Source organism: Brassica napus, chromosome C1 (genome assembly GCF_020379485.1).
Source record: "Brassica napus cultivar Da-Ae chromosome C1, Da-Ae, whole genome shotgun sequence".
In the NCBI taxonomy this organism is placed as follows: Eukaryota; Viridiplantae; Streptophyta; class Magnoliopsida; order Brassicales; family Brassicaceae; genus Brassica; species Brassica napus.
In genome coordinates, this window is record NC_063444.1 from 47,977,113 (window position 1) to 47,989,919 (window position 12,807).

At 38.8% G+C, this 12,807-nt stretch overlaps 2 protein-coding genes across 2 annotated transcripts; both read right to left on the reverse strand.

The window, feature by feature from the left end:
• Positions 1–6,301: 6,301 nt before the first annotated feature.
• On the reverse strand, positions 6,302–8,368 carry LOC106433259 (protein FAR1-RELATED SEQUENCE 5-like). The gene has a single exon (XM_013874104.3). It carries the CDS (start codon positions 8,366–8,368, stop codon positions 6,302–6,304), a length of 2,067 nt encoding a protein of 688 aa, XP_013729558.3.
• Positions 8,369–9,177: 809 nt separating this feature from the next.
• On the reverse strand, positions 9,178–11,869 carry LOC106433269. The gene is made up of 3 exons (XM_013874120.3): positions 10,694–11,869; positions 9,601–10,143; positions 9,178–9,508 (listed from the first exon to the last, which is right to left on the reverse strand). Exons 1-3 carry the CDS (start codon positions 11,579–11,581, stop codon positions 9,404–9,406), a joined length of 1,536 nt encoding a protein of 511 aa, XP_013729574.1. The 5' UTR covers positions 11,582–11,869; the 3' UTR covers positions 9,178–9,403.
• Between the last annotated feature and the right edge of the window lie 938 nt (positions 11,870–12,807).

Genomic DNA, 12,807 nt, shown 5'->3' on the forward strand with positions numbered 1-12,807 from the left:
TCCACCCATACAAGATTTTGTTGCGGTCAACTCGTTACGCAGCTGAGCGGACTCTCTACGCAGCTCCGTGACTTCATCATCCCGTCGCTGACCATAAGACGATGTCGCTCTCGGAACATCGTTGACGGAACCAATACCCAACGTCCGTCCCTTTTTTTTAGGGACAACCTTAAAAACAAAAAATAAATATTGTAAGTAAAAATTTAAAGTTAAATTAAATGAATAATTAAAAATTAATTTTTTTGAAAATTTACCTCCTCGTAAATCTTATCCACTTCAAGTGTGGATAAGGTGACGGGTAATCCGTCGGTAGACTGCTGGGTCAGCTGAGTCTGGCGGTCTTCAACCCGAGCAACTACGTCGTTGTAGATTTGCTCGGACTTGCCATCTACAAATACGCCCGTCTTGTTCTTGTGGGTCCTCTCGTAAAGTTCCATAAGAGACGGGAGATGTCCCGTCTCTTTGGCCTAAAAAACAGTTAAGAAAGTTAGAATAAATTAATATATGTATTAAAAAAATTATTTAATAAAATATTTAATTACCATTTTCAAACGGACACCGGCGTGGGGTTTTTGGCCCGTAGTGTGAAGCATCGGCCCGTTCCCGTGCTCATCGACCGTGTTACGGGCGATTCTAATGGAATCAGGAAGGCGTCAATAACGGATGAGGCCATCCCACACATCCGTGGTGAGCTCAGCGGGTTTGCCACGCTCATACCCCTTCACGAACCAGTCACCCTTCCAGTTGGAGACCGTGTCCAACAAGCGAACTTTCGCTTTCGCGTTAAACTTCTTCCTCACGCTCTCAGTGATCCCCAAGGCCCAATTATATTTTTGCTGTTGGAAAAAATAAATTAACAATTAGTTTTTTAGAAAGTATATAAATCATGAAAAAATTAAAATATATATAATTAATTAATAGAAACTTACAGCGTAAATTTTGAACCACGTCTTTCTGACGTAGTGAGGCGTCTTACTCCAGTTTGGATGTTCCATGGAGAAGTAACCCTTGATCGTGTCGGTTACGTCCGATGCAAGACATCCGTCAACCCCCCACCTGGAAAATACAAATTTAAAATATAAATTATTTTTAACGTTATAAAAGAAATTTAAACGAATTAAAAAATAATTAATGCAACATACCACAACGTTCCGTCCGGTCGGTCTGGGTCGATGACTGGTAAACCTTCTCTGCCTGGCAGACTGAGAATGTCCTCTACAGTGTACTGCGAGTAAGGAGCACTCGGAGGCACCATCAGATCAGGATGAATATCGGCGACCATCGGAGGTGCCATCGGAGGAGGCACAGGAGGAGGCATCGGAGGAGGCACATGAGGAGCCGATGGTGCACTAGAAGAAGTAGACCCAGAGACTCTCTGAGTGTACTGAGTCTCGGGGATAGTCTCTTGGCCCGAAGAACTGGGAGCGGAAGAAGAGGCCGGGTCTAAACGACTACCCGGCTCACCGAAGATCTCTCTGTAATGGGCAGTAAGTCTTCCTTTTCGAACCTGGGAAAAAAATGAAATTTTTAAAATTAACATCAACAATATATTTCCCAACATTATCCACCTAATCAACACTAAATAACATAAAATCCGCAAACCTATCTAAATTCCCTATACTAACCACCTAATCTATCCTAAATTAACCAAATTAGAGAGGAATCGGAGAGGCTTACCATTGCTACGAAATGGAGAGGAAGTAGAGAGGAAGTAGAGAGGAAAGAAAGAGTGAGCGCTCGGGTGTATATATAAGATTACATATCATCGCAAATTCGTCGTAAATTTACGACGAAATAGCGAGCAGTTACAAAAGCCCGTGTTTTTTTTTACGAGGAAATTGCGAGGAATCACAAAGGCCCGTGTTTTTGTTTGCGAGGTATTAATGACGATTTTGCCTACGTAGAATTAACAAGGCTTGCTTTCCTATAAATATACCCACAACTCTCATTCTCAAACCACACATAAACTCCCAAATCACACACCTATCTGAAATCACATTTCTCAGCAAAATCATATTCAAATTACAAATATTTGAAAAAAATAGGAAAAGGATAAGATATTAGAATTCATGTGGGCGAGACTTACGTATTATAATTGCTGGAAGTCTTGCCACATGTTATTCTGGTATTTTGATCATTTTCCCTTTTTTCTAGTTTTTACACTACGAGGTATTTACGACGATTTATGCTTACGTGGAATTAACGTGTTTTATGTTTAAATCTTTTTACGTGGTCTTTACGACGATTTCTGGTTACGTGGTCTTTACGACGATTTATGCTTACGTGGTATTTACGACGATTTCATCCTACGTGGAATTAACGAGTGTTATGTTTAAATCCCTAGAATCCGAAACCCGAAACCCCATACCCGAAACCCGAAACCCCAATCCCCAAACCCGAAACCCGAAAGCCCAAACCCGAAACCCAAAACCCAAACCCCCATCTTTAATTTTCTACTTCATATATTCCAAACCCCATATTTAATTTTAAGTTTCGTCGTTATTCCTAAACCCCAACCCCCAAACCCGAAAGCCCAAACCCGAAACCCGAAACCACAACCCCGAAACCCGAAACCCGAAACCTCATACCCGAAACCCGAAACCCCAACCCCCAAACCCGAAACCCGAAAGCCCAAACCCGAAACCCGAAACCCAAACCCCCATCTTTAATTTTCTACTTCATATATTCCAAACCCCATATTTAATTTTAAGTTTCGCCGTTATTTTTAACGAGTGTTATGGTTAAATCCCTAGAACCCCAAACCCGAAACACGAAACCCGAAACCCGAAATCCAAAACCCGAAACCCCAAACCCCGAACCCCTAAACCCGAAACCCCAAACTCAAAACCCCAAACCCGAAACCCGAAACCCGAAATCCAAAACCCGAAACCCCGAACCCCTAAACCCGAAACCCCAAACTCTGAACCCCTAAACCCCGAACCCCAAATCCCAAACCCCGAACCCCTAAACCCGAAACCCGAAACCAAAAACCCGAAACCCCAAACCCCAAACCCCAAACCCCAAACCCCATATTCCTTATTTTCTACTTCATATATTCCAAACCCCATCTTTATTTTTAGGTTTCGTCGTTATTTCCTCGTTGTCTTACGTTGTATTTACGACGATTTCATCCTACGTGGTTTTTACGACGAATTCATCGTACGTGGTATTTACGACGATTTTGTCCTACGTGGAATTAACGAGTCCCGCGTTCTGTATTTTTATATTTCCTCGTTATTTCCTCGTTGACCTACGAGTCCTTTACGACGATTTTTTGTTACGTGGAATTAACGAGTGTTATGTTTAAATCCCTTGAATCCGAAACCCCAAACCCCATATTCCTTATTTTCTACTTCATATACTCCAAACCCCATCTTTATTTCCATTCCAAACCACAATTCCCACATTTGCTTATTCATAAAACAAACTCCCGGCATTACCTTATTCATAAAACAAACCCCACATTATCTTATTCATAAAACAAACTCCCTCATCTTATTCATAAAACAAATACATCAATCGGATACATCGACATTCTCGTCATCACTAGAAACATCATCATTTTCATTAAACTCGTCTTCAACAGCTTCGTCTATGGCATCATCGGTAAGATCTTCGTACTCGTGATTATGCGGATCAATGAGAAGGATGTCATCAATTTCTTGTTCAGGTTCCTCAACTTCATTTATATGTTCTTCTTGCAATGGTGGTTCTTCTCCACTGATGATTCGTCCTCGAGGTGTAACTTTGATCACTGCTAACCAATTTATACCTGAATCTCTCATCCGAGGGTATGGAAGGAAGCTAACTTGGTCTGCTTGTGAAGCTAAGATGAAAGGCTCGAATTTGTTGTACCTTCGTCCACCGTTGACATCAACTACACCGAATTTGTTAGACCAAACACCTCTGTTGACGACGGGGTCGAACCATTCACATTTGAAGAGGACGCATTTCAGCTTCAGTATCCCTGGAAATTCGACTTCAATAATCTCCGTCAAGATCCCGTAGAAATCTGTTTCCCCTTTCACACATATTCCATAGTTACTGGTCGCCCGCTGTCTACCATAGTCCAACCTCGATTTTATGTTGTCTTTTGTCTTCCCTGGGACATTCAATATTGTATTCATGATGTTCTCAAAGAAATTCTTCTCTATATGCATCACATCGAGGTTGTGGCGCAGAAGAAGATCCTTCCAATATGGCAACTCCCAAAATATACTCTTCTTGTGCCAGTTGTGATAAACACCGTAAGAATCTGGCATATTACGAGGGACATGCCAATTACCACTCCAACGAACTGTTTCGTTAGCTCCGTAGTAGTCGATTTGCGCTTCAATTTGTTCTCCAGTTAGATATGGAGGAGGAGTGTCTCTCACAACCCTTTTGTGCCTAAACAAATTCTTGTTTCTTCGGTAAGGATGGCCAATGGGAAGAAATCGACGGTGACAATCAAACCAACTTGTCTTCCTACCATTCTTCAGTTGAAACGCATATGTCGTTCCATTAAAATATGGACAAGCTAATCTCCCATGTGTAGTCCGTCCAGACAACATTCCATAGGCAGGGAAATCACTTATGGTCCACAAAAGCATCGCTCGCATCGTAAAATCCGTCTTCGTTGAACAGTCATACGTCCTCACCCCTGTTGACCACAAATCCTTCAACTCTTTTATCAGTGGTTGTAGGAAAACATCCAGGGACCTTTTTGGATGGTTCGGACCATGTATTAATATGGTCAAGAATAGTAACTCCCGTTGCATGCACATCTCCGGTGGCAGGTTGTATGGAGTAAGAAAGACTGGCCACAATGAATATTGTCTCCCTGACATTCCGAACGGACTAAATCCATCTGTGCATAATCCGAGATACACATTCCGGATATTGCTAGCGAAATCTGGATGTACTTTGTTGAAATGTTTCCAGGCTCTTGCATCTGATGGATGAGTCATGTCACCATCCGTCTGAGTATGCTCGGCATGCCATCTCATCTTTCCAGCAGTCTGCTCTGATTGATACAATCTTTTCAATCTGTCTGTAATTGGTAGGTACCACATCCTTTGGTACGGTACCCTATTACGTCCCCGTCCTTGCGGCTTGAATCGTGGCTTCTTGCAGAATCGACATTCTTCTAGCTTCTCATCATCTCCCCAATAGATCATGCAGTTGTCGATGCAAACATCTATCATCTCCGAAGGCAACCCAAGACTATTAACCAGTTTCTGAATCTCATAATAAGAATCAGCAGACACATTGTCTTCCGGCAAATACTCTTTAAACAAGTCCGCCCATTCGTTCATGCAACTTTCAGGTAGATTGTGATCAGTTTTAATATTCATCATTCTAGCAGCTAACGACAATTTAGAGAGACCTTCTCTACAACCACTGTAAAGTGGTTGATTCGCCGCGTTTAACATTTCGTAAAACTTTTTTGCATCTATATTAGGTTCTTCATCTTCATCATGAGCTACGAATGCATCAGCTACCATATCATGAACCCTATCATAATCTACCATCTCCTCCTGATGGTAACTATGTTCATTATGCAAATGATGATCAACCGGTTCTTTTTCCTGAAAATTGCTATTACTACTACTAGCTTCATTCTGATCATAATTAAAACCTTCTCCATGTTGAAACCAGATATAGTAATTTGCCGTGAAACCTCTATTTATTAAATGCTTCCAAACATTTTCACGGTTTGCCAGTTTCGAATTGTTGCATTTCCGACAAGGACAGAACATCTTATCACTTTCTTGGGCGAGCGGTGTTGAATCTGCTTGATGCATAAATGTCTCCAGACCCGCAAGGTATTCTTTCGTCACTCTCCCGTTAGCATCTCTATGCATATACATCCACTTCCGCAACTCGTAAATAGTCCCGGAGCCAGCCATTTTTTTTCTTTCAAGTTTTTTGTTGTTGGTGTGTTTAAAATGATGTTCAAACATCCATATTTATAGGAAAATTTGAATCTGGTAGTTGTAATTTTGCTATGAATTTACGACGAAAATTAATTAGGTGGGCAAAAAAAAACGTGTAACACCTATGAAGTTGGTGGATTCAAAAATTTCCTCGCTAAATATACGTAAACTATTCCCTCGTAAATACCACGCAAAGTTTACGTCGTATTTACGAGGAAATAGTTTTTCCTCGTAAAATACTCGTAAAATTACATCCACTTTACGACGAAACAGTTTTGTCGTTACGTTACGAGGAAATAACGATGACTTTAGTTTTTAACGTAAATTCGTCGTAAACTCCACGCAAATTTACGAGGATTGTTTTTCCTCGTTAATTTTTGTCGTTAAGCATGTGTTTTCTTGTAGTGAGCAACAGACGCAATCTCACGGAAAGTACGACATATATGACTATATCGCTTTCCGATCGATTGCTTCACTGTATCATTAGGTGTCGCTGAGTGATAAAAGGATATGGTTTGTGTTGTAGCCTCTTTACTCCATCGATTCAGAATGTAAGTAGGTGGAATTCTTCTAACATCCTTCTTGGCCAACACTTTTAATGCATGACGACATAAGATTCCACCAAAAGAAAACTTCATGCAACTACAATGTATCGTTTCGTTTGCAGCAACATAGTTAACCAAATGATTTCTTCCAACACCACGAAAAGATACATTGTATTCAGCACTCACCATCTCAGACTTATTAAACCTTTTGGCAGCATAATCACCTATAGCTATGTATTCCTTCTGGAACAAGGTAAAGACTTCTGGTGTATACACATCCAATGCATGTTGCAACATTTCTACAGGAGCTGATAATACCGGCGAGGTATGCATCATACTGAAGTCAGCAGTTAATTCTTTATAGCGTCGATCATCCAACACTCTCTCATAGTGTTTAAAGAAGCGCAACAAGTTATAACCGCTCTTCAAGTAATTTTTCAAAATATTATTCATACTTTCACTACGCTGTGTGCTCATCATATCGGCTGTAAAAGTTTGACGACTATATACCCTTGCCCATTTTTCTCTCAACTCAAACAAATCCTTCAGCCATTTATTCTCTGTCAATCCATGCTTTTCGAGCATTTCACTCCATGACGATAACCATTCTACTTCATTCTCATGGTCATATACACATTTTCCAAAGTCTGTGGCAAAATGGTTTGGTCCATGAAATACACAACTCAACCTCTTTATAGCATTTTGGTAAATATGCCAAACACATAACCTATGTTTTGTTTCAGGGAAGACTTTTCCTATTGCATTTGCCATTGCTGCACATTGGTCAGTAAGAATTGTTTGCGGCTGTTTTCCAGACATTACTCCAAGAAAAGTCTGAAAAAGCCACTTAAAAGATTCGGTCGTTTCATCATATAAGAAAGCAGCACCAAACACAATAGTTTGCTTATGATGATTGACCCCGACAAATGGAGCAAACGGTCTATCATATTTGTTGGTCTTGTAAGTTGTATTAAAGCAAACGACATCTCCAAAAAGATTGTAATCACTAATTGACCGATCATCTGCCCAAAAAATATTAGTGATCATATCGTCCTCATCAAGTTGCATTGAGTAAAAGAAAGATGAATCATCCTCTTTCTTTTTCTGAAAGTACTCCAAAACCGCTCCAGCATCTCCCTTTTCCATTGCTGCCATTCGTTTACGGTATATGTAATTGCGCATGTCGTTATCTATAAAACCCAGATTTGCTTGCCCCCCAACTTCTCTGCTCATCATTTCAATTGTTGCTTTTGCTGAAATTCCTGACATATCGGCATCATCGGCATGTTGTTTTTGAGAGATAGAGATTGCTCGGTTACTCTTCATCAAATGCTTCATAGGTGTCCTCACTAAATCATGGTTATGATTCGGCTCAAAAGTCATAATCTTATATCTTCCGTTACTCTGAAGGTAGCAAGACATGCGAGCTTTACAACCACACCTTGTGGTTGGTCGCGAATATGATTTCCTGACCTTAGGTTCCTGTCTAAGCCCCTCTTTTGAGCATACATAAACCATCCTTACTAGCTTTTTGTTTTTTCTCGAAGTCCGTTGTCTCCTTACGTCGAAACCATGATTGCTTCCGTACTTTCTATAAGCATTATATGCAGACTCATCAGAACTAAAATCCATTCCACTACAGAGTTCATATTTATTCTGATTTTCATTGTTTGCCTCTAAAGCATCAGCATCTTCAGTCTGAATATAATCATCCTTGTTGCCTATTCCCGCTTCTTCATCGAAATCACTGACTGAAACATCGTCATCATTGAATGAGGCATCTTCCTCAGCTAAAAAATCATCCAAATTCTGACTTAACAAACTGATTTCACCTGAGATTTGAGTACTAAATTCATCCTGAGTAGCGGAAACAGTTTCTTGATCACTTGAATGTCTACTCTCCATTGCAACTATATAGCAAAGTACAAACACCAGTCAGAGATTATCTTAGATAACATAGAAGAATTAAAGTTTATTGAGATTCTAAATAATTGATGTTTTAAAACATATCAATTTAATGCCAATCATCAAGTTTTATCATATATCACGACTTGGCCTTATTTCAATCATAAACCACATCAATTTAATGCCTTTCCACGACCATAATGTGTACAAGAGCAATGTATTCCTAAAAAAGTAAGAAAATCAGTAGCTACAATTTAGTATATTAGTTCCAATTTGTCAACCTAGTATGTTTAGTTCATTTTTCTTTCAAAGCTTAATAGTTAAATAAGTTTGAATAATGCTCAACTCCAATTTTATTAACAAATATCACAAAATACAAACACACTGGCAGTAAGCTACAAAGCATCCGTGACCTCCTCTATTCCTTTTTTTTTCTATTGCCATGATCATACATAGATTTGATTAAAAAAGATCTAACAACTCTAAGCTTAAAACTCTATGATCCCGAGATATATAACAACTAATAAGTATACTTAGGTTAATTATGTTGTTTTAGGGAATTGACCTAATCTAAAAACATGGATTCTTAAATTTGAATAAGGATAAAAGAGAATAACGCGACGTACCGTTCAAAACACAGATCGTGAACCTTTGTTTGAAAACTACAATCTGTGTTTTTCTTAGGGACTGAGAACAAGCCTTTGAGATTGAAAAAGCAGCTGCCGGCGAGGTGTGTTTTGATGAACGTCGTTAAGTCGACGTCTTCCTTTTTTTATTAAAGTTATTTTCCTTTTTTTTCTTTAGTTTTAATATCTTTTTTGACTAATCCTACGTGTCAATTTGATTGGTAATCAATAGTGAGGTGAATTTAAAGGATTCACCATAGGGGTGAACCCAATTTTTGTTCCACAACATAAATGTTTAGTGATGGATGATTCACACTCTTTGTTCTTGGAAATTAGGTACCAATCTATGGTCGAATCTAAAGTCTGTATGTGCAAATATATCTCTGTAATTAAATTAAAATGTTTTTTTTTATATCGTCTCTGAAGATCTGCACTTTCTAATCCTTATCGACATTTCTTTCTCTTTTCTTCTTCCCCCTCCGTCCATCACCTCGCAACACTGTCTCCGTGGTGCCTGTCAACAAAAAAGCATAAAAATGTAAATTAAAGCTTCAAAACCTAATTTACAATGTTACAAGTTTCAATATTGGACCAAAAAGCACTAACCTTGTTCCAATACTCAGGAGCCATCTTCATTGAAGTCACCAATATCCTCTTCACCCTAGCTACCCGAGAATGCTCTCTCTTTCCGCAATAACCATAATTCTTATCCCCTACACTATACCAAGTCTTGGTCCCACTATCCCGCACATCCTCTGCTCCATCCATGAAATAAGTGACGGGACGCTGACACGGGTCAGGTTTCAAGGGCCTTGTGTTAAACGTGAAAGGTCCATTGCTCGAAGACCGCCAGGTTTTGAAGGTTTGCAACGGCTTCTCCAGCTCCTTAGCGCTCAAGAAGTAAGAGTATATCTGAATAGAGTATCCCCAAGAAATGGATATAGACCACTGACGCTTGCGGTCATGGCAGTTAACCTGCTGGAGTATTCGATGCGGGTCTAAGTTGTAAGGTTTCATTAGGGTTTGTAGCGACTCGATAAGGTTTTTGTTAGGGAATATTGAGACTAAGAAAACGAGGTGATGCAATGATACAAGGGGAGTCAATGGATGTGCTGCTAGAAACCCAAATGGATCTCCTCTTATGTCAAGCTACAATAAAAAAAAACAACGAATGTTTTTAGTCCACGCCATCCGTACATAAAATGTAAATAATCTATATTCTAAAGTGATGTTTTAGGAATATTTTTTTGTTTGTTTTAGATTATATGATGTTTTCACGTTTCTCAGCATAAATTCAATATTATCTGGTGTTTATTACCTTTTGTAGTATACAAAATGATTTTTATTGATAGAACTAGATATAGTTAATGTTGTTTTTATGTAAAACAAGATAAATAAAATAAATTTTTATAGTTCTTGATCGGTTTGCAAATTAACATCTTAAACATAACAAACAGATGATAGTGTATGCTTTTTAAAGCACTAACCTAAGTGATTAATACGTTTGATCCCTTTAATTTTTTTGCTTTATTCACAAATTAATTAAGAAAGTCCACCTATTAAGACTCGACTTAAAGAGCTTTCGTCGGAATCTAAACCTATTGAATGTGTCAGGATCCAACAAACGAGATCAAAACCAGTTCTGACACATGTCCGAACAACCATTCGAAAAGCTAACACGTGCCCTAACAGAACTCACCTGATGAAAACCGCGTTCTCCGGTGAACGGAACGCCGATTTCGCTAACGCAAGCCGCGATTCTCTGATCCGAACCGTAGAAGTAAAAATACCGTTGGAGACAACCGTCCATCGCGCTGGCCAAACGCGCCGCGAGTGGACGGCTAATCGCGAAACCGCCGCCGCCGAACGCCATATCGTACGCGTGCATCACGTCCTGCTCGACGCTCTCCGAGTTTCCACCAATGTACCACATCTGCTCGTGGTCGTACTTCGCGAGAACCTTCACAAGATTATCTGTAAAGAAGACCGTGTCGTCATCTCCCATGACGAACCACCGTACATCCGGTAGCTTTAGTTTGTAACTATCCCATATAGTCCTAGCGATCCGAACCGCGGCTCTCGAGCTTGAGAATCTAAACCGGGTCCAGCCTGAATCTGAAACTCGAACCGGGATTGAGAACCGGTTATCGGAGTTGTTTTCAGGGAGCTTCACCGGTTTATCGAGCCAGACGAATCCACGTGTGGTATTGCGCCACCACAAGGAGGTGTACCGGCTACGATCGAGCCAGGTCTCAGCTGCTCCGGCGATACAGAACTGAATGTGGGAGATATTGATCGGACCAACGGACCCCGTCGGAGGGAGAGCTAGGGCCTTTTGAGGCACGGCGGGGAAACGGAGACCGTAGGAGGAGGAATAGTCCGGTGCGGAGGAGGAGGATAGAAAAGTGATGCGGAGAACGAGAGAGACGGAGAAGATGAGGCACGTGAGGACGGAGACGCGAGTGAAAAGCACGAGGTAGTCACGTGGCCGCTCCGGCGTGAAAAAGAAATTTGAAAACTTCAGGGCCTCGTGGTGGTAGTGGTGGTGGTGGCCGTGCTCTCCGCTACCGCCGCGATTCAGTTTCATGATTTTTTGGTGGATGTGAGAAGAGAACAACGTGAAATTTACTCCGGCGTGAGGGAGTGGATCTTATTCATCACCGGAGCTTAAAATTTACAGAGTTACCCTCTTGCCTATTCCGTGGGAATGGAGTTTTGTTAGAAATTTTACGGAATCACCCCGACGGTGGCTGGAATTTTTTTTAATTTTTAGTAGTTATTTTTGTTTTTTTCCTCTTTTGGTTTTCCCGTGTTTGAGTGACAACTGTGAGATAAACATACATAAATAGAAGAAGAGGTTGACACGTGATTGAAACACACAAATGTCGGAGACAACCTCAGTCTCAACGATAAGAGAACTTTCGGATACATGGTAACAGATTAACATGCAAGGCCGTAACTGGTTCTCAGTTTTATAAATAAAATGAGTGTCTTAAATTATACAAAATAGAATATAAACAAATGAGAAAGTATTAGTTAAGGAAATAAGATGAATCTCTTATCTACTAAAGCGCAAGTCGCCTGACGAATAAAAATCTGACACATTGCATTTTTTATATTACAAATTAAAGAAAAAACATAAATTAAAAAAAAACAGTTTCGTTCGGTTATTTATCTCTAAATTGATTTTTATTTAAAACTACATAATCCCCAATCCCTGAAATTTTTCACACTACGGTGATGATTGTTTCAGTAGTTTTTAGTTTTAATTTTTGGTTTTTAGATTTTAGTTTTTGGTTTTTAGATTTTGTTTTTTGGTTTTTGGTTTTTGGTTTTAGATTTTGGTTTTTTGATTTGTTGCATTTTTTAAAAAATTTCAAAAATTAGCTAATACGTTATTTTAAAATAATATAATATTAAAATTTATCAAAATACTGTGATTATTATTTTAAAATAAAATACAATAACATATTTTAATTATTAGATTTTTAGAAAAAATATGTTATAGTAAAATATAAATCATCAAAAATATATATAAAATTACACAAAAATAAAAATATTAAATTTTGAAACTACTTAGAAATTTTTCTAATATAAACTATTTTAATTTTTAAAACTTGAATAGAAATATTTTTTCTTATATAAATATTATAAACGATACAAAAATAAAAATACATAAAATTTTGAAAATAATTATAAATTTTCTTATAAAAATTACTTATATTTTCTTAAAGTTGAATGGCAATTTTTATAATTCAGGATTATACAATATATTTTATTAATAAAACATATTATGTTTTTATAATTTTTTTT

What these genes read in the sequence shown, in the direction of transcription:
- LOC106433259 (XM_013874104.3), bottom strand. Translation starts at nt 8,368, where the DNA reads ATGGAGAGTAGACATTCAAGTGATCAAGAAACTGTTTCCGCTACTCAG.
- LOC106433269 (XM_013874120.3), bottom strand. Translation starts at nt 11,581, where the DNA reads ATGAAACTGAATCGCGGCGGTAGCGGAGAGCACGGCCACCACCACCAC. An exon ending in GAGAACGCGGTTTTCATCAG is followed by an intron (nt 10,144 to 10,693) that starts GTGAGTTCTGTT and finishes TTTTTATTGTAG; the next exon opens with CTTGACATAAGAGGAGATCC. An exon ending in CTCCTGAGTATTGGAACAAG is followed by an intron (nt 9,509 to 9,600) that starts GTTAGTGCTTTT and finishes TTTTGTTGACAG; the next exon opens with GCACCACGGAGACAGTGTTG.